The sequence below is a fragment of the Perca fluviatilis genome, chromosome 9 (assembly GCF_010015445.1).
Source record: "Perca fluviatilis chromosome 9, GENO_Pfluv_1.0, whole genome shotgun sequence".
In the NCBI taxonomy this organism is placed as follows: domain Eukaryota; kingdom Metazoa; phylum Chordata; class Actinopteri; order Perciformes; family Percidae; genus Perca; species Perca fluviatilis.
This window is the reverse complement of record NC_053120.1, coordinates 32382830-32405590: the sequence shown is the minus strand read 5'-3', so window position 1 is coordinate 32405590 and position 22761 is coordinate 32382830. Positions and strand designations below refer to the sequence as shown.

General features: G+C 40.7%; 1 protein-coding gene across 5 annotated transcripts in view; it reads right to left on the bottom strand.

Moving 5' to 3' along the window:
• Positions 1–22761, bottom strand: part of ect2 (epithelial cell transforming 2) — a 190415-nt gene that overhangs the window by 5857 nt on the left and 161797 nt on the right. For 3 of the 5 annotated variants that reach the window (XM_039811660.1, XM_039811662.1, XM_039811663.1), the window contains one exon: positions 2068–2650. The exons of the other annotated variants lie outside the window; for them this stretch is intronic. In XM_039811660.1, the coding sequence (XP_039667594.1) occupies positions 2099–2650 (552 nt within the window). In that variant the 3' untranslated portion in view covers positions 2068–2098. The remainder of the gene's footprint in view (positions 1–2067; positions 2651–22761) is intronic. 5 annotated transcript variants of the gene reach the window in all.

Sequence of the window (22761 nt, the reverse complement as noted above, 5' to 3'; positions counted from 1 at the left end):
ATGGGGGATTGTCGTCAATTTCCCTGGTGGAAGTCACTGAGGTAGTCAAACAACTCCACAGTGGCAAAGCCCCAGGGATTGATGAGATCTGTCCAGAAATGCTTAAAGCTCTGGGTGTGGAGGGGCTATCTTGTTTGACATACCTCTTCAACATTGCGTGGAAGTTTAAAGAAGATAAAGAGCTTAAAAAATAATAGCATATTAAATCGCAATATTGGTGAAAAAAAGAAAAAGAAAAATCGCAATTAGATTCTCGTTCAGCCCTACGATGAATACATTGACATTTTAATTCTACTGAGCCGTTTTTGTGTAAATTGGCCAAAACAAAAAAAGAGCATATCATCCACAATCAAAGGAATGCCTTTTGAATTTTTTACATGCCAATTTGGATTTTTACTTTTGATATTTTCTTCAACTGACACTTACATTAGTCCTTTAAGTTGTTTTTAAATAAGCTGCTTATATTAAAAAACCTTTGTTAAACTTAACCTGTTAATTTGATTGATTTATAATTTAAAAAAAACAATGTTTATGGATCTGCCGATACTAAACAGTAATGTGTTAAACACCTGACAGAAAAATACATTTTCTATATGTAACAGCATTCCTTTAATGAGATATTTTCCCCCTGAGGGAAAGCAGGCTTCCAATTGGATGAATCTTAGGGCTGCAGAATATTAGATTTTGTTTTCAAAGCAAACTTTCACCCTTCTCCTTTTACATGATTGTTACCAGCTGACCCTTCCCCTTTAAGACAGGTCGCCATGTGGGCAGCGTGTGTATGTGATGTAACGTTAGTCTAAAGGGGTTTGTTATGGGAAGTTTGGCTTGCATGTGTGTAGAAAAGTATCGTAAGCGGCAACTGACACAGTGATGCCCATGGTTTTCCATGGGTAGTGAAGCTACAGTAGTCCGTGTTTGCAAAGACAAACTAAATCACCTGATTAATGCAACCTTATCACAACGTCTCCCAGTCCTTTTTCACCGCAGAAAGCTGGTACCAGCCAGGCTAACACTAATATAGTTAGCCTAAACAAGGCGTCTGTCCCTACTAACGTTACGGTCCGGAGCCGCGACGCTGGAAACGTAACACTAATGTACAACAGAAGTCTGTGTCTGATATAACGTAATTTACACTGATTTAAGTGTTCTTGGATACACAGTTTGTTACTAGTGCATGACATGCAGGCACAGCCAACCACCAATCAAACAAATCGACCACAACCTGAAATTTAGAGGAAGCAACATGCATGCATTATTAATATAATTCACTTTAGCCTGGATTGATAGTTTATATGAATACAATGGTGTCATGTGAGTCAACCAGTGTATTTAACTACCTAATTTCCCTCTCCAAAATCACTTCAGAAGAGTAGTCACAGCACTTAATTGCTTTGGTGTTTTCTAAAGCATTAAAGTTCAACAAAGAATGGTTCACATTAGAAAAGTTCCTATTTCATTTTTATTTTCTATGTAGATGCACTCCCCTACAAAAACCCCAGTAGTCGAGAATGATTTATTATTTTCAAATAGAGCAATTCATGTCATCTTGTAAAAATTAGTCTTTTTTCATATCGCAATATATATCGCAGGAAAAAAAATCTACACCAACTCAGCTTTATAATACCATATTTGTATAAAGCCAACTGTTGATAGCAACCACCTAGCGAACATTCCCAGCCACCATCAACAGTTAGTAACCCGGGTGATTCAAAGGAGCACATCTATTCCAAATCAACCCTTAAAATCTCTGCCCTGTACACGTATGCCAGTCTTAAGTGGGCAGAACCACTACAACTGCAATACTTGTATATTTCTAAGCCCATCTCATCTAATCATTGGAGATCAGAGTTCAGCTGGATAGCAGACCCTTATTAATCGGATCCATCTTTGTCGTAGGGTCTCAGCTTCTAAGGAGTTGATTTGGGACTAGAAATGCACATGTGGCATTTGGATGTTAAAAGGCCAACATGGACTATACAGCATATAGTGAGGATTAATTTGAAACTTAAAAACGTAGTGGTGCACCCCTAGTTTAAACTAGACCACAATAATGAGTTTGCTCACATCAGACTCCAGGACTGAACTTAGCCATGGTTTAGAGCAGAGTCTCCCTGCGAGGACTGTTCAGGGCAGCCTTGCGTGGTTCCAAGGGGACTTGAGGATCCCTGCATGACTCAGAAAAGGTCATGCCTTTGACATTAACCGGCTGAGGAGCCAGGAGCCTGGGCTGGAACCCTACAGAGGGTAGGTATCTGGAAACATGCTGGCTAGATGTTGGATGGGAGGTTTTGGGGTTGAGCTGAGCGGAGTTTCGGACAGCTGGAATGGAGGTGGAGGTGGGTTGAGTTGAAGAGGTGGACTGTTGGGAATTGTAGAGGCCTGAATGAGCTTGTGCTGGTTGGGACACTAATGGAGCATGAAGTATGGACTTGGGTTCTTGGGTGCTGGGGCAATAGTTGGGGCAGAGGCTTTGGCTGAACTCAGGGCCAGGGATATGGGCAGGGTTTTGGGCTGGGCTGCAGGGGGTACGTATACAGACAGGAACCCTGGCCCTGACAGGAGGATGGTCCAGAGAGTTAGAGCGCTGCACCACAGCACTGCTCTTTGCAGAATCACTCAAACTGAACGTGGAGGCAGAGCGAGACATCTAGAGTACATAGCAGAGGGGAGACACATATGGAGCAGGGATTTACATATCATGAAAAAAAAGATGAGATAGGCAGAGAATAGACATGCTGAAACAAAATTCAGGGAGAGAGAACAAACTTTTGTCGTCATGTGAGGCAGAGAATAAATATCACATAAAGACAGAAATGTTTGGCAAGTTTAAGCAGAGTAGGGAAAAAATAACTGCAGGGAAAATGTTTTAAATCACATTCCTGGACAGATATATTTTAGTTTTAAATACACAATGCACAGCGGCTAACACGTTTAAATTGTTAAACAGGTTTTAAAGAAAGCTCTGATTATCAAATTTTTTATTATCTTGTTTCCATCAGCAAGATTGCTGAACCCCTCCCACGAACAGCTTTGTTCAATCAGCCAGGGACATTTGATGCTACATTATTTTTGTGGGGTTTATTTTTAAAGGCCAGTTATTTCATGGATGTAGGATACTATGCATCCTGATAAAGTTCCCTTGGCCTTTGGAATTAAAATAGCCCCACATTACCCTTCACCATATGTAGAGATTGGCATGGGGTACTTTCCATAAGATCATATGCTATTAGCTATTAGGCTAACTGAAATAAAACCATGACAATCTCTAGGTATGGTGAAGGGTATGTGATGATGTGGGGCTATTTTAATTCCAAAGGCCAAGGGAACTTTATCAGGATGCATAGTATCCTGGAACCATGAAATAACTGGCCTCTAAAAATAAAAATCTGCCTGCCTCTATGGGAATTTAACATAGGGGTGTACTGAGTTATGCCCCCTGTATTATAAGGAAGAACATTTATTTATTTACGATACATTATTCATTCACAAAGAAAATTGGTATCCTTAAAGGTTGGATGTTTCCTATTTTTTTAAATTAAGGCATTCATTTTTTATTCCTCTTTTTAGTCAACTTTAGCATGGGTGTATTCACTTATGTTGAGCACTGTATCAGCAGCCCCACAAAATTTCCTTTTCTTTGGACAGAGTATTTATTGCTGTGACTTACCTGCTCTATTTGTATTAAAGGCAGTGGCAAAAAAGGATAAAGCACACTCTGCTTCCAGTTAGGGCTAGGCAACATGGCTTAAAAATTATATCTTAGGGCTCCAGACTAACTTTTCTTTTTAGTACGAGCACTGTAGCCCCTAACTAAAGATTTTAGGGGCACAGGCAGAAAACTTCGTGGTGACCTTTTTTTATTATTATTATTATTATTATTATTATTATTATTATTATTATTATTATTATATTTTACTGATAAATGCTTTGGTATTAAATACAGACATTAGAAGGTGCTATTTTATTTTAGCTCAAAGTCAAATTTTAAATGAATGGCATTTAACAAATGCACATTCAGAATTGTAAAGAAAATATTATTACTGTCAATGTAATGTATTACTGCCTCTGCCTTATACAGGCTCTTCCTCCCTCCTCACTGACCAAAGTGCTCACATATGGGGTTGAGACCGTAAACAAAGTGGGAGAAAGAGAGGAGGGCCAACGTTAGGCCATATCACTATGCATTATCTGCCATTAGTTTGCAACAATGTACAGCCTTTAGCAAACCAAATTAACTTTGGCTGCAGATGGACTGTGGTTCACCACTCATAAATGGATTATGGACTGCAACATCATGAATTTCACACCACACACAAGTGTAGATGACGTTACCCACGCAGTTGACTAATCACTCACGGACCACCACCCCCCTCATACACAAATTGGCCAACTTGCTCCCTCCTCGTTTTTCAACATGAAATAAAAGTTTAAAAATCTTCAGCACTTTGGTCAACCACAGTTGTTTTAATGTGCTATATAAATAAATCTGACATTGACATTTATTATTAGGGGTCAAAGCCCGAGTCTGGAAGAACCGGCGGTAACAAAGCTACGCCGTTCGCACAGCAGGGCTGTGGAACACTATTTCTTTCCTAAGGATTATTAGGGGTCCAAGCCCGAGGGGGCATGGGAACCGCGTATGCAAGGCAATCCGGGACACATCTCCAGCGGAGCTGTGGATACCTATTGTTTTCGCTATTGAGATTTTTATTAGGGCCCGAGCAGTGAAACTGCCAAGACCTATTCTGCCGTGCAAAGCGAAAAGACTAACTCAATTTTGGTCGAAAATGAGTTATTGTCATTTTTGGAAAATTAAAGATCTGCTTTATCATGTGGACAAATATCTTGAGTCAATTTTATTGTTTTGGGGATAAAATGATGTGTTGTCTTTGCCGTAACTTCAAAAGCCGTAGAAAAGCCAATGCAGAATACCGTATCGTCCGTTACGGCTATTTGACTTTGTTTCATGGCGCTTCAAAATGCTCAAATTGAGTTAAGGTACTCTGCCTTTGTTTGTATCTAAAAGATTTTTAATGTAATGGCTCAATATCCAAATGATTTCGACAATGTGGATGAGGTTGTTATAATTGGATGGTCGTCCGTATTAATTTGAGCCAAATTATAGCCTATAGGCTATCTACCCCCCCCAAATGCATCTCTATTCACGTTGATTAGTTTCGCTATTGCGGATCTAACAATGGACACACACACACACACACAGACACACACACACACACAGACAGAAGACCAAAACAAACCAACTACTTAATATGCACGTGAATTACGCTGTCACGAAAGCCTTATTTTCCTTTCTCCATAGCACACTCATTAGAGTCTACTTAGCTAATCATCGCCATTAATATGTGATAACACCGGTTCATATCACACTCTGTGTGTGCTCTGAGTGTTTCTATGTTAAAGTTAACTTTAATAAGCTAGAGTAGGAGGTTATTGTGAAGTGAATCTCAGTTTCTGTACTCTGTAGGATATGTGCATTTAATCACCTCGTGATTTTTTTCAACGCTCCATGTCTGTAGCCTACATGTAACATTGGTAACAGCCACAGCTAAATCATAGTACATTGTACATTTACAGCTGCTGCTTTTAGTTCAGTTAGTAACTATATTAACCACTGTTGATGCCTATAACATTCATAATTATTAGTATAGCTCCTTTATCGTTGGAATCATTACAATTTGTAAGGATTGACATTGATGAAAATATGATGGTATATACACTCACTGACCACAATATTAGGAATACCAGTTGTGCCATAAAACACAAGGAGTAATGCATGTCTCTCATTATTATTTGCTTTATTCATTTCAGTCTCGTGAGGATATTCCTTGCAAAATGCAGCCAACTTGCTCCATGCAGAAGAACGAGATAAGATGGAGTGGACAATACTGACCTCAGTTTTCCTGATGATGAGCAGTTTAATCAAACAGATTATCTGCTCATCACCAGCACGCCTGACCTTGCTTCAGCCCTAGCAGACAACAGCATGCCCACCATTGCTGAAGCCACACTACAGCTGATGAAAAGTTGTTAAAAGAAAAACATTTCATCATAGGGCGTGGCCGTGGTGGGGCGGCCATTTTGTGCGTTTCGCCATCAAAACAGGAAGTCGGTGTAACTTGAGTGTACATTGTCCAATTGGCTCGAAACTTTTCAGGATTCATAAGAGTCCAACCCTGAGGACAAATAAAGGCTGATATTTACTTAAAGTCATAGCGCCCCCTAGTGGCAACAGGAAGTAGGCCTAAAAGTCAAGGTGCTATACTTTAACGAACTCCTGCTAGAGATTTCATCCGGCGAACTTCAAACTTGGTCTGTACCATCTCAACACCTTAAAGATGAAAAGTTATTAAAAGAAAACTTTTTGCCATTTTGAGTGTTTAGCGATGAACGACAAAGTGGCTGTAACTGCGGTGTACATTGTCATATCTGCTTGAAATGTCCAAAATTTCCAATTCATTGTCCAGTTGGCTCGAAACTTTTCAGGATTCATAAGACTCTAACTCTGAGGACATTTAATGGACAAAATTGACTCAAAGTCATAGCGCCACCTAGTGGCAACAGGAAGTAAGCCTAAATGTCAAGGTGCTATACTTTAACGAAATCCTCCTAGAGATTTCATCTGATGGATTCCAAATATTGTCTGGGCCTAATTTACTAACACTAGCGCAGTTTGCGCTGCGTCTGTAATGCGAGTTCGGTAATAGCGCACGCTATGCTTCCACATTTTGCGTAGTATTTATCAACCCTGACACCCATCAGGCAATCAGCGTCTTTCTCCGCCCACTATACCGTAAATTGCGCTGTAGCAAAGCGGTACTTGTGCTATGATATGGCTGAGTGCAGACTGCGATATTCCCTGCTCTGTTCTTATGAAATACTGTTTGAAAAAATGATAATTTTTTATAAAAAGGAAATCATATTTCAATATTTTAATGTGGAATCTTTGATTTCTTCCAGTAACTCTAATATTGAACATGGCTTCTTGATCTGTAACGCTAAATGATGTTGTGTTCACTGACAAAGTGTGATTCTTGTGTTAAAAATATTTTCAGTCTCGCCTATGTCTTCGTCTTGCTCAAATTACTGTTGCCATTTCACCAGCGGCATAAAGGTCTACAAGGAAACTCGATTGCGGGTGGTTTAGACCTGCTTTAAAGAGGCGGAGAATTTCCCCCGCAGAATAGAGGTGCGCTCTTACTGACAGTCTTTGTAAATACCACGGAATATATAATTAGGTGCACTTTGCGCTTATCCTCCCACCTTTTTGGGTGGAACTCCCACTTTCCCCACGACCTTCCCACGAACGCATATTGAAAGCGCAACTTATCTCTTCTCGCTCATGTGGCAGACAATCTGCGATTTTAACCAAGTGCGCACTGTTTGTAAATAGCCCGCATCGGTAACGTCCGTCTTTGCGACCAATTAGCGCCTGGAAACAGGCGCAAACGGCTTGATAAATCTAGCCCTCTGTATCATCTCAACACCTTGAAGAGCAAAACTTATTAAAAGAAAAACTTTTCGTCAAACGGTGTGGGCGGCCATTTTGAGTGTTTAGCAATGAATGAGAAAGTGGCTGTAACTACAGTGTACATTGTCATATCTGCTTGAAATTTCCCACAATCAACAAGAGTCCAGGTCTGAGGACATATACAGGCCAATATTGACTTTTGGTCATAGCGCTGGCAAGAGGAAATCAGCCTTATATGACAAACCTCATCCGATTTACATGAAACTTATGTGTGGTTTACATGTGATGCTGAGCCGCCCCCTATACTTTAACCACACCCACTTACTCTGGCCACACCCCCTTTCATAACATTTGTCAGCAGAGACTTCGTTCTTCATTGGTGATGGTTTGGCCCGCCCCCCTATGCTTAAGCAACGACCCCTTTCATTACTGGTGACCCGTTTAAGGTACACCCTTGTGTGAGGTATCATTGAACTCAGCAGAGACTTCCTTATTCACTGGTCATGGTTTGGCCCGCCCCCCTGTGCTTAAGCCACGCCCCTTTCATAACTGGTGACCTGGTTTAAGGTAGAGTCTTGTGTGAGGTATCATTGAACTTAGCAGGGAGTTCCCTTTTCATTGGTGACCATTTGCAGTGTCTGAGTGGCGAGCAAATGCATGGTCACAAGGAGCGGCGTCCGCCAGTAACCCCGACGCAGAGGCGCGAGGGCCCGTCCAACGCTGCTTGCAGCTTTAATTTTTATTATCATTCATTCAGTGTATGCAGAATGACTATTATCCTGCATACTTATTCTGACATGTTGACCTGTTGCTGTTAAGTGACTGTGTGTGTGTCTGTGTGTATATCTCTGTCTGTGTGTGTGTGTGTGTGTGTGTGTGTGTGTGTGTGTATATCTCTCTCACAGTATTAAACATTAAGCGATAGGAGTCACGGTATTCGAGCTAGAAGCAGGACTATCAAAGGTGTGCCAGAGGCTTGTCTTGGTGTTGAGGCCTGAGGTCAAATAATGTATCAGAGTCAGTTTGTCAGTTACTCAATCATGACATCATGTTAGCTGACAAATAACACCTCCTTTCTTCCTCTCCTCCTTTCCTCTTCTCCTCTTCCTATCTTACCCTCCTCCTGTGTGTGTTTGGTTGTGTGTGCATGTGTGTGTGTCTGTGTCAGTTGATTAAGATTCCCTAATCTGACAATTTCCCACTTTTCAGACTCATTCATTCTCCTTTAGCAGCTTCGTCATCCATATTAAAGCCAGCGATCCCATTTAGCATCATCTTAAAATTACCTACAAATATTAAATCATTATATTCCACTTTCAAACATTCTGGGTATTACTCAACTTTTCAAAGACATTCATACTAATTAAACCTTTTTCATCTATTCTCACTACTTTACTTTCTTCTAACACAATTCAAGTCAGCAATCCAGTGTAGCGTCAGCCTTTTCCAAAAACAAGATATTCCACATCTTTAATCATATTATACTTTTCAATGACATTCATACTAAGAAAAATCATTCACACTTTTTCAACTAAAAACAATTAAAACATGCCACACCTTTCAAACATTCTGGTTATTATTCAACTTTTCAAAGACATTCATGCTAATTAAACCCATTCCCACTTTTTCAACTATTCTCACTACTTTACCTTCTTCTAATACAATTCAAGTCAGCAATCCAGTGTAGCGTCAGCCTTTTAACATACAGCATTCACACCGCAATTTCTTCAGAAATTGCATTCTCTAGTTCAGTGTGTCGATGTGCTGCATTAGCAGCAATCGGCAGAATGACTATTAGCCTGCATACTTATTATTCCACCACATTTTTGTCTTTACTTTGTCACATTACTAGTCAAGGAGCGTTGCCAACATATGCAACAAAATACATTAAAACGCGTGTAATGACCGGGAATGGTGTGCTATCATTCAAATAAGAGATTTTCCGCGCGGTTTTCAAGATATCGGCCAAAAAACAAACATTTCCCATAGACTTTAATGGGAAATCACTTAACATGGAACATCCACCGGACCTAAATACATCATGGTTGGTCAAAATGTAGGACATTTTGTACCGGTCGCAGACATGTAACTATGGAATCCACCAGACCTAAACTTTTGGCTCTGTTCATACGAACTTCCGATAGAAACAATGAAAAAAAATATCTGGAAGGATGCAGACAGTTCCCTGTTTATTACCTGCTTTTATCTCTCTGGTTATGTTTCCATTTGGACCCCCGTTTTTGAATTAAGGCACAAACTTCACAGGTATGATCATCATTAAATGGACATTTTTCACCATTTAAACAGTCTCACCCTCCTTCCTCCACTCTTTCAGTGCGCAAATCACTTTAGCAACACATACTGCCATAGGAGGAGAAGAAAAGGAGAGGACAAGAAGAGGAGAGGAAGAAAGGATGAGGAGAGGAGATGAAGAAAGGAGAAGGTGTTATTTGTCAGCTAACATGATGGACTAACTGACCAACTGACTGACTCCTAACTGACTTCAGGCCTCAACACCAACAGCTGTTTTCACAGAGACAAGACAGCGTGAAATTTCCCATAGACTTTAATGGGAAATCTTAACATCCCATCAACAATGTGGGAAATTTTGTGTAACTATGGAATCCACCGGACTTAAACTTTTGGCTCTGTTCATACCAACTGCCGATAGAAACAATAAAAAAACTATCTGGAAAGATGTAGACTGTTTCCTGTTTGTTACCTGCTATATTTGACACCACAAACATAAAAACCACATCAATGCGTTCGCCAGACCTTTATCTTTCTTGTGATAATATTTTTGCCGTTTGGACCCACGTTTTTGAATTACAGAACAAACTTAAGAGGTATAATTATCATTAAATGGACATGTTTGATCCATGGAAGTTACTGTCTCCCCCTCCCTCCTCTACTCCCTCACTGTAGAAATCACCATAGCAACAACTTCTTACACACACACCTCCTATCATGGAGACTCTTTACTGTAGGCCATTTGTCTCTTTTGAGGACATGTCAAACAGCGAATTTACTGTTAGCCAGTGTTATTCGGATGTGCACCAAGTAGTAGTAGGACATTTTCTAGTTGTATTTATTATTTTGTTATAGTTTCATTACTTTATTCAGACTGACTGACTTTATAATGGATGTGAAATTCCCTTTACGTCCACTGAAAGGTTGCTTTATTTTAAGTTACAGCAACGTGGGGGCTAGTTTGACCGTATATTTTTTAAGTGGATGGGTGGCTTTACTGCAGTGTTCAGCACTGGGTGGTGTTTAAAGTAAGCAAACAGATTTATGGTAGTGCTACCTTTAGCGACAAATGGAGGATAGAAGTCTGATCCACTTTAGGCTTCCTGAAACTGAACCACCTCCAGATGACAGACGCTCCAGAATTTTCCTCCATTTTGAATTGACATGAACTCAGGACAATGATTGTTTGATGCCGTTTCTCTTCAGAACCAATTCGCCCGCCTCCATTTTTCGTAACCGTTTTCACGTAAAAACTTGCTTTGATACACATTTCTACTAGAAATTAGCAAGATTGGTCAAAAAACATGGCCACCATAATTCAAAACACTTTACAAAGGGTGGGGCTTAGCAGTGAATTGACCACAACTTAATTAGTTCTTGAACTACCCTGCTGATACAACACCAAATTCCCTTCTCAACTTAACACTTTAAAATATTTATCTGCTATTTTTTGAAATCCAAATGAAAAACGCTTCAAATCAGCAAAATTACGTCACTTTTAAAGCTTGTTCACCTGCTAATATTGTTATTTCCTTACAAGCAATGTAGCATTTAAAAGGCTTTTATTTCTTTATTTATTTTTTAAACGGATCTCGGCACAGTGCTCGCTCCACATTCAACACTACACTTGCAGCAAATTTCCCCAAGAACAAGGAGGGCAAAACAACATTACCAATCTGTTTTAACAGTGTATTCTCTAGTACTCATATTCTAGTCTACTCTAGCTAAAAACTCCAAATCCGTAAGCGATTTGGAGATAGGTCTGGCAATGCAAGACTACCGGTAGGCTAACATTATCTACAACTGACTTTGGCCGTTTAGATAACACACTTGACTGTCCTGCTGTTACAGACGTGAACTAACCACAGACAGTTGTCTCGTTCATGGACTCACAGCAGTGCATCGCTGCAGTTCAATGGCGGTACGCAGCTGCAGAGTTACACAGTAGAAACAGAGAAAGACTAATTATACTTTTGCAACATAAAAAAAAACAGGATCCCCCTTGCAGGGGATCCTGTTGGCCTGGAGGCCCGTCAGACCTGTACAATTTGGGGTAAACACTAATGTGAACAGAAATCTTTGAAATTGGTCCAATGACTGGGTAGACGCTCAGACAGAGGGCTGTGTTGTACTGATGTATTTATCCTGTTAGAGATACCTGGCCAGAAATTTGTGCTTAGCCTGGAGGAAAAACATTGTGGAAGCCAAAGATGTCGAGAAAAACAATCGGCGGCCTGTGGAGATATAAAGAAGCATATGCACCCCGGCGAAACTGCGGCTGTTACGGGCCAAGATGGCACTACTGCGATGCCCGGAGCAGATGCGCAAAAGGCTGGTAACATATTTGCAGCACTGGAAGGGAATGCGGCCGGTCTGGACGGTCTGAAGGAAATCTGCCGCTACATCGTTTTTAAGGAGTCAAAACTCTCAGCCCTATCATTAGAACGGATGCAGTTGAGAATCACGTGGAAAGTATCGAGGCTGCCGAGAATGAAAGACAACCCAGCTGCTAGCAAGAGAGAGGTTGATATGCTATGGGGAAAAAATTGAAGATTTAAAAAAATTAAATTAAAAATCGATCCTGACGCAATAACTAGGTTTTGTGGGCATTCCCCAGGGCAAAGATGGGAGGGAAGCAGTAACCTTTTTGAGAAAGCTGATTTGGGAATTGCTGGAGATTGAGGGACAATGTGAGATCAAACATGCATAGAACTGCCAGCCAAAAGCCTGGGGCAGGAGATAGACCCAGAACCATTCTGGCGAGATTTCTGAGATCTTCGGCTAGAGACCTGGTACTGCATAAACCAGAAATAAGGACAAGCTAACTTGGCAGAATAACAACATAATGCTATTCCCAGACTTCTCCAGAGCTACGCAGATGAAGTGTGACGAATTCAAGGATTGAAGAAAGCGAGAATCCTGTATCCTGCCAAGCTCAAAAGGATGGAATTAAGACATTTGAATGTCCCCGAAACGCAATAGCATTCAAAATAATATGGAGTGATTTGTCAGTGAGGGCTTATAATGATGTGCAGCCTTGGAATCAACGTGGGATTTGCTATTATGTGCTGATGGCGGCCTTTGTTTACTTTGTTTTCGTTTTCCGGCTTTCTCCTGGGGTGGACTGGTGCTAATATAAGACACCGGTTTGGACCCTGCTTTGACACATTTTCTTTTGAATGATTCTGGTCGGACACATTTTCTTTTGCATCAGTACATGGAGACAGAGTGTGTGGAACGAGTAGGGATCACGAACCATCGTGTTTTCGCAGGATTGACTTTTAGGGAAATTGGGCTGCATGGTTCAGGTTCAACATGGGACTATTCTGGACTGTTCTGTATGCATTTGTGAGTTAGTTGTGTTAAGTCATTTCCACTATGTACAGTACAGGCCAAAAGTTTGGACACACCTTCTCATTCAATGTGTTTCCTTTATTTTCATGACTATTTACATTGTAGTCTCACTGAAGGCATCAAAACTATGAATGAACACATATGGAATTATGTACTTAACAAAAACGTGTGAAATAACTGAAAACATGTCTTATATTTTAGATTCCTCAAAGTAGCCACCCTTTGCTTTTTTGATAGCGCTGCTGAAATGGTTTTCACTTCACAGGTGTGCCTTGTCAGGATTAATTAGTGGAATTTCTTCCCTTATTAATGGGGTTGGGACCATCAGTTGTGTTGTGCAGAAGTCAGGTTGATAAACAGCCGACAGCCCTATTGGACAACTGTTAGAATTCATATTATGGCAAAAACCAATCAGCTAAGTAAAGAGAAACGAGTGGCCATCATTACTTTAACAAATGAAGGTCAGTCAGTCCGGAAAATTGCGAAAACTTTGAATGTGTCCCCAAGTGCTGTCGCAAAAACCATCAAGCGCTACAACGAAACTGGCTCACATGAGGACCGCCCCAGGAAAGGAAGACCAAGAGTCACCTCTGCTGCTGAGGATAAATTCATCCGAGTCACCAGCCTCAAAAATCGCAAATTAACAGCAGCTCAGATTAGAGACCAGATGAAAAGGTGAATGGATGGATTCTACATGCCTGGTTCCCACCGTGAAGCATGGAGGAGGAGGTGTGATGGTGTGGGGCTGCTTTGCTGGTGACACTGTTGGGGATTTATTCAAAATTGAAGGCATATTGAACCAGCATGGCTACCACAGCATCCTGCAGCGACACGCCATCCCATCCGGTTTGCGTTTAGTTGAACCATCATTTATTTTTCAACAGGACAATGACCCCAAACACACCTCCAGGCTGTGTAAGGGCTATTTGACCAAGAAGGAGAGTGATGGAGTGCTGCGACAGATGACCTGGCCTCCACAGTCACAGGACCTGAACCCAATCGAGATGGTTATGGGTGAGCTGGACCGCAGAGTGAAGGAAAAAGGGCCAACAAGTAAGCATTTCTGGGAACTCCTTCAAGACTGTTGGAAATCCATTTCAGGTGACTACCTCTTGAAGCTCATCAAGAGAATGCCAAGAGTGTGCAAAGCAGTAATCAGAGCAAAGGGTGGCTACTTTGAAGAAATTAGAATATAAGACATGTTTTCAGTTATTTCACACTTTTGTTAAGTACATAATTCCACGTGTTCATTCATAGTTTTGATGCCTTCAGTGTGAATCTACAATGTAGATAGTAATGAAAATAAAGAAAACGCATTGAATGAGAAGGTGTGTCCAAACTTTTGGCCTGTACTGTATTTGTATTGTTTGTATGTGTTCAGAAGATGGCTGTGATGTTTTAATATATACAGATGTGCTCATAAGTGTACAGAACCTGGCAGAATTTATAAAATGTGTACCATTCTTTTGAGAAAACACGCGTTATCAGGCAAAACATGGTACTTTTATTTTAATGGTTTTCAAATTAAACCATAAAGCATTACAAGAATAGTGCAAACATTAAACAAAACATAGAAATAAAGAAAATAATGAGATGATCCCCATCCAAATTTACATAACCTCAGATCTTAATACTGTGTATGGCCCCCTTTTGTATCAATGCAGCTTGCAGTCTTTTGTGATAGTTGTGGATGAATACTTTATTTTCTCAGATGGTAGAGATGCCCATTCTTCTTGACAAAAAGCCTCAAGGTCCCGTAAATTCTTCGGTTGTCTTGCATGAACTGCACGTTTGAGATCTCCCCAAAGTAGCTCAATGATATTGAGGTCAGGAGACTATAATGGCTACTCCAGAACCTTCTCTTTTTTCTGCTGTAGCCACTGAAGGGTTGACATGGCCTTGTGCTTTGGATCATTGTCATGTTGGAAAGTTCAAGTGCAAACCATGCACAGCTCTCTGGCTGATAAGTGCAAATTGTCCTCCAATATTTTCTGATAACATGCTGCATTGATCTTGCCATCAACCAGAAGTTCTTAGGCTTGTCAGGGTGCTGTTTGGCATATTGTATTTCACAGTAATTGCTTTTTTCTGGCAACCCAAACGAGTCCATTTTTGTTCAAGTGCCTCCTTATTATGGATCTTGAAACAGTCACACCACTTTCTTGCAGTGAAGCCTGTATTTCGCCTGAAGTAGCTTGAGGGGTTTTCTTTGCATCCCAAACCAATTTTTTGGTAGTTGAGGCTGAAATCTTTGTTGGTCTGCCTGACCCTGGTCTCATCCCAACCACACCACAAAGTCTCCATTTCTTTATCAAACTTTGAACACTACTGACTTCCATTTTAACATCTTTAGAAATCTTATATCCTGTTCCTGATTTATGCATTTAAACTACCATTTTTCACAAATCCTTCCTCATGGTTCAGTAAAATGGTTCATTAAGGATATGTAAATTCAGTGATTCAGTCATTGTTATTTAAAAAGGGCAATCATAATTATGTGATAATAAATGGCCTCACCTGACCACTATTCCTAAATAGAAGTGTTTCTGCATGGTCAGCCATACTGCCCAAAGACTGACCAGTATTTCACATTCTGCAAGGGTACGTAAACGCATATGTCGACTGCAGGAATCAAAGTGAAAACATTTTTTTTCTTAAGTCATAAGCCGTTCACATCTACCTATACAGATAGCACCCATTTTGCGATTGAGCCCTATTGGTTTTTAATGTACAACAAGATGAAAACAGCAAAGTAAAGGGAGTGTAGCAAGGGTTTCTTTTCCTGATGAACAAAACAATATTTCAGTACCATCCCACGACTAACCATTGCTGTTCTTTTCTACTGCAGCAATCATATTGTAGAAAGGCTTTACCTTACACTCTAATTACTTCAGGCCAAAAGTGTTTAAAGGGAGATTTTTTTGTATTGTTAATATGCAGTTCAACACCAAGTCAAATCTATAAAATCAAGTTTGCAAGACTTCACTGTTTTTATTCAATGGCTACTAATAATGAAACACATATACCTTTTTAGTTAAAGCTTTTTTATTTAAATTCAAACTAAAAAATGTTTGTACAATAACATTAAATAAACACTTTTATCCATCTCAGACATGTCTGTGCCTTCTGTTAGCAACAACGCATCCATGATGGCTAGTGGTCTTGCCAAATAGTGGTTACCATTAGACGCACACAAATCATGACGCTAATATGTGAGGAAACTGGTTCTGGGTTTTGTGCTATAAATTAATAATATTTTATAGCAAAGTTATAAATTGACTATTTTAATCTCATGATTATTTTATGTCAACATACAGTCATAACCTACTGTTATTAAAAGTGAAACCAAAATAGGCTATAAGGCAGTCTGTGCGTCATAGCGCAAACACGATTGACCCTCTTACACAACGGTTTGCAATAATGACAAATAGTCTATTGCATGATTGTATTATTATTATTTTATGTTAACACGCTCAGTCAAAACCTTCCGTTGCAAATTGTGAAAGATTGTGGACATGTCTTAACAGACGGGATAATAAATTGCATTCAGTACGGTTTATACAGGGTAACCCCAGGATTCTTCAAGTTAAATGTAAGACTTTTTAAGACCTTTATAATACCACCTTGGATGAAATTTAATGCCAATTTCACAGCCATATAATGAAAAATCAGTGTGGATTTTAGGCCTGTGAAAAGAATGATTTACCACTGCCTCCATGGCACCTAACCCTAACCATAGCCATAACCATTGCCTAATTGACTTCAAGGCAGCGCTGCAACTGTTGACTTCAAGGCACCTAACCCTAACCAGTGCCTAATCCTAGTGCCTTCCAGGCAGCGCTGCCCCGTTTCATTAGCGCTAGACTGACTCGCACGCCGATCTGCTTGTTGTGCTAACCTCAGCCACATTGCACTCTGCCTCGTCTGCCAGCTGGTCCACATCTCTGGCCAGACCTTCAGACACTTGTCCATTCTAACCGACGAGCTAACGTCAGCTTGTTAGTAGCACGGTGCGAGACTTTTTGTTTTCTTTCTTGACAACTGATTCATTTGCGCCCGAGCTTGGATGTTTAGGGCCAGAGCTTTATCACCATGTCCACGGATTTAAGATAAAACACCATGTTACGCCTTTATTTTTGTTATAGCCTAGCTACATCCATGTGTCGCACAACCTGCGTCCGCGCCATGGTCCGCGCACACTCCATGGTCAAGAGTGTAAAGAAAAACACTGACTTAAATAGTACCTGTACTGTAGTATTACATCCCAGTCACATGGAGTAAATTGTAAAGTCACACACACACAAAGCATTTATTTAGGATGTTATGGTAATTATTTCATCCTACGAAAGGACAAGACATAATTTAAGACCATTGTAAATGAAATGTGTAACTTTGTGAACGTTATTCAAGACTTTTAAGGACTCTCATCGGATCTGCATCGATCTCAGATATGGCATTTCTAAAATCAAATTGACGGAAATCCGTCATAACGACAGAGAACTTTAATCCCCAAGACTGTGGAATCTAAAAAACTGTGTGGAGGATGGGTTGGATCAGTCAGAATCAGCTAGCAGAAGTAGGGGGGGTCGTTAGATTGATTAGCAAGAACTTGCAATTTAAATGAATTAAACAAATTAAGGATAATTCTTGAAGAATTATCATTATTATTATTATTATAATAATATCAATACAGTAATGTAGGTGGCGGTATGCAAAGCAGGAAAATGACACGCTAAATACATAAAACTGAGGGAACTGGCTTTCACTATTGTTGCAGTTAAGAGATGTATTTACAGCAGCTGTAGATATTAACGTTTTGCAATTGAACTTGCTCCACTTCTGTTAGAGGTATACAGTAGGGCTTTGACTCCGAACTTCGTTATTCGAATATCATTCGAATATTTAAAAAAATAATGATATTCGAACGAATATTAGCCAGCCCTTAATATTCGAACCTGTTATGGGCATTATTTTTTGTAAATGCGTTTGCTTGTAAACGTTGTTTTCAGTTCAGATTCCAAGGCTTTTTCACGCATTTCAAAATGTAACTATACCGCGTCAGGGCGCGACGCCTTTTTCGACGCGTTGCGTCGGTAGCGGTGCATTCCCCCCTAATTCTCAAAGAAAGCTGGCTGGCCCAGGGCCAGGCCAGATCAGCGGCGTCTTTCTCCCGTCGCGTTCCGCTGTTTCTCCTACCTACACCGTCGCCGCACCCTGTCCCTTCTCCCCTTTCTACCTGCCTGCTCAGTGCTGCTGCACATGAGGAGAGAGCACTGAGGGGAGGGCGGGGCTGCTCCTCAGTCACACAACAGAAGAGAAAGGTGACTGTTTCGGTGGCCACAGGAGAGAAATACATTGCATGCTCGCTGGACAATACTGGCGACTCTTATTTTACAGAAAGTCGCTGTCTTTTCTACAGAAAGTCGCCAGATTTGTCGCTAGTCACTTTTGTGAAAAAAAGTCGCTAAGTTGGCAACACCGCCCACACACACTGGCTCGACGCACACACCAACACACGAGTATAAACAGACCACTTACGTAGGCTACGGTGAAAGCTCCGAACTTCCTGTCGAAAGCACACTGTTTGTGTTTAATCCAGAGTCTGACTTAATTTTTTTTTTAAACTGAAGGCATTTAATGGTCAAAATATTATTAATAAATATTTGAATATTAATATTAATATACAAACGAACTTCGAATATGATTTTTGGGCAAAAGTCAAAGCCCTAGTATACAGAGAGGCACTGAAGAAGGGTACACTGCCACCAACATTTAGGCAGGCTTTGATAACCCTGGTTCCTAAGAAAGGTAAACCCCCGGAGACTAAGAATGACAAATACATTAAATAAGGTAATTACTTCTTTAATTCATCCTGATCAGGTTGGGCAGGGCTCCAGACTGCGACCAAAATTTGAGTAGATTTGAGACTAAATTTTACATCCAGTCGCACACGTTTGACTTTTTTACACATTAAAATGAATCCAGAATCTGTGGCAGGCCAATGAGTGTGAGAAGGATAGGGAATGGCCAATGGCTAATGTGTGGAGGGGGAGGGTCCTAGAGATAATCGAGTGAGCGGAAACGTCTGTGGGAAGGAGACAGATATCACAACCTGCTAAGTGCGTCTGAACAATGAGCAAGTGAGCTATTGACTCGTTCTTCCAACCTGCGGCTAGTGTGCTAGTGCCAGAGTCTACAGTGTCACAGTCGGATGATGATTCAGAGTCAGAGGTTTGTTTGGCGAAAAAGGCCCGAACCCACCATTTTCAGGAAGACTGACTGCGAGAATTCAGCTGGTTGAGGTACCGTAAGCACTGTTGTTACCATGTTTCCGTGAAAGTCATGATGTTGCCATCCATAATACATTTACGAGTGGTGAGCCACAGCTGAAGATCATCCATTTGTTTGCTAAAGACACTGATTTATTTGCATTTTTAAACGTCCGCTCCGAAATTTGCCACATGCTGCTGTAATGGGCCTTAAATTGGGAAAAAAAAAAAAAAAAAAAAAAAAAAAAAAAACCCCCCTTCTATGAGAAAAAAAAATACACATAGGATGCTAAATACATAACTATTTACCTCGTAAAAACAAATCGTGCTTGTGTGAGTTTTTTGAGCTCCTCTCTTGTCTGGCTCCCTCATTACTCAATATTTACCACACTGGGTGTTAGATACTTAGTTAGCCTAGATACTCCCCGTTCCATGGAGGTTTAAACACCTTAGATATGATTATTTCAGTGTAAACAAAAAAAGAGACAGAGAGGAGAGAGGGAGAGCCTGTATGAGGCAATAATACAGTACACTGACAATAATAATACTTTGTTTACATTTCTGAATGTGAATTTGTTAAGCACCATTCAATTAAAAGGTCCCATGACATGGTGCTCTTTGGATGCTTTTATATAGACCTTAGCGGTCCCCTAATACTGTATCTGAAGTCTCTTTCCCGAAATTCAGCCTTGGTGCAGAATTACAGCCACTAGAGCCAGTCCCACAATGAGCTTTCCTTAGGATGTGCCATTTCTGTGTCTGTAGCTATTGAGGAGGAGAGAGGGAGGGGCAAGGTGGATGGTGGGGGTGTGGCCTTGACCAACTGCCACTTTGCTTGTTTGCAAGCCATGATGTCTCTCTCTCATGGGTGGGCCAAATTCTCTGGGCGGGCAAAGCAGAGAAAGGGGAGGTAACCTTGCTCCTTATGACCTCATAAGGAGCAAGATTCCAGATCGGCCCATCTGAGCTTTCATTTTCTAAAAGGCAGAGCAGGATACCCAGGGCTCGGTTTACACCTATCACCATTTCTAGCCACTGGGGGACCATAGGCAGGTTGAGGCAATGCATATTAAAGGCCCAATATGTAATACTGACAGCTAGTGTTTAAAAAAAGGTTACTGCAGTACAAATTCAAAATACTGGAGAGAGTCGTCTCACCCGCCCCCTCCTCCTCAGACTTGAAGTTCACGGAGGTTGCCAGGCTGAGACCGCAGCATCCACAACAATGTTGCTAGACGATTGTCTCACATAGCCAGACATTACTTCACAGGACAGCGGAGTAGCTAATGTTAGATGTTGGCTATATTGACAGTCATAAAAGCCTGTGCTCACGCAGAGCTCTGTACCCAACTAACAGATACACTTCCTCGGCTTAGAATTACAATAGGAACCACTAAAAATACCACTACCTTGCCGACTGAACACACTTCATTGGCTTAGAATTACGGCAACAATCGCTAAATACACTGCAAACTCACAGTTCTCTCTTTACGATTTACAGCCCTCGTCTCGTGGCTTAAAATAACTCACCATTGTCATGCTCCGGCCGCTGAACTACACTTTGTAAACAGCCATGGGCTGTTTGCCTGGTCTCCTGGTAACGTTAGCAGTTAGCAAGGTTAGCATGGTGGAATTAGCCAGGAATAGTCAGGACCATTCGTGATCAAGTTACTGGCTGTGTCTCAATTGTTTTTGCGAGTAACCAACTCTGGTACTCTAGCTATATAATTCAATGTGAGTACAGAAATGTTGAAATGACATAAAATGCCCGTCCGTAGTGGCTGTAATAAATTAGTCTGAAGCTAATGCTTACCTGTTTGGGAGGAAATAAGCCAACTCTGCGTCCTTTTGGGCTCTTTCAAATACATCTCTAATATTTACCAGGGGTTTGTTACGTCTCTGGTCATGCAACGGTTAGAAATATGCCGTTTTTTGTTTGTTTTGTTTTTAGGTCGGGTAGAATCTATCTCAGTTGATCCTGTTCGTTTGTTTGCTGCTTTCATGGCTGTGCTAACGTTACAGCTGTAGTGCGCTGGGTTTACGTTTTTACAGGTACATCTGGCAACACGGCCTTGCTGTCAAACTGGGCAGTTGATAACACACAGGCCAAAACAAACATAAATTCTGTCACGGAATATAAATTTCAAAAAGAAAAAATACTGACATTAGCATTGTTGTCAGAAAAGATAGTATTTCAGCTTAACATGTTTCCTTAATATCTGATGAGGCATTGGTGTCATTTTTGGATTTATTACAGTACAGATATTACATATTGGACCTTTAATGTTAAAAAACCTCATAAAGTGAAATTTTCATGCCATGGGACCTTTAAAATGTGACTGAACTAAAATAAAACGGCACATTGTAGTTTCTGTATATTATCAAAGCATTTATCAGTCAAACAGTTAACATGGGGGAAATGTGAAAAATTGCGTTGCAGGTCGTTTTAAGTTGAGCGCCCCTACATTTTCTGCCTGTGGCCCTACATTTTTTTAGATAGGAGCTACAATGCTCCTAGTAAAAAAAGTTAGTCGGACCCCTGTTGGGTTTATTCACGGGCGTAGCTCGTCAGATAATATTAGGTGTCTCATTAATATTGCATGGTCTGTAGCTGATAGACAATCACCAATAGCTGCTATTTCCCTCGATGCCTATATGTTCAACATTTTTTAAATGTATGGCTTTGGCAGCATTTTTATGAAGTGGATAAGGTGCTGTATAAGCACCCAGAGGCTGCAGTGCAACCTAACGGGTTAATTTCTAAAAATGTTGCTCTTGGAAGGGGAACAAGACATGGCTCACCTCTTTCTCCTTTTTATTAAATTTTTTTTTTTAAAGATTATTTTCTGGGGCATTTTTAGGCCTTTATTGACAGGACAGCTGAAGAAATGAATGGGGAGAGAGAGGGGGAATGACATGCAGCAAAGGATCGCAGGTTGGAGTCGAACCCGGGCCCGCTGCGTCGAAGAGTAAAACTCTATATATGGGCGCCAGCTCTACCAACTGAGCTATCCGGGCGCCCACCTTTCTCCTTTGTCATTTTATTTAGCCATAGAGCCTTTGGCAACAGCCATAAGGGGGAGACTAACTTCCCAGGTGTTATGGCAGGAAGGGTAGTGCACAAACGTATGCTTTATGTGGATGATATATTACTTTTTGTGTCCGAACCTAGCAGATCAATACCCTGTCTAATCAGGATCATTGACTGTTTCTCAAAATTTTCAGGTTATAGGTTAAACTGGACCAAGTCAGAAGCGCTGCCTTTAACGGCTTAGTGCCCCGTTACAGCCTTCCTAGTCTTGCATTGCCAGACCTATCTCCAAAGTGCTGTGGAGGAAGGTGGTGGAATGGTGTGAATAATGTTGTAATTTGATTTTTTTCTTCTTTTTAATCAGG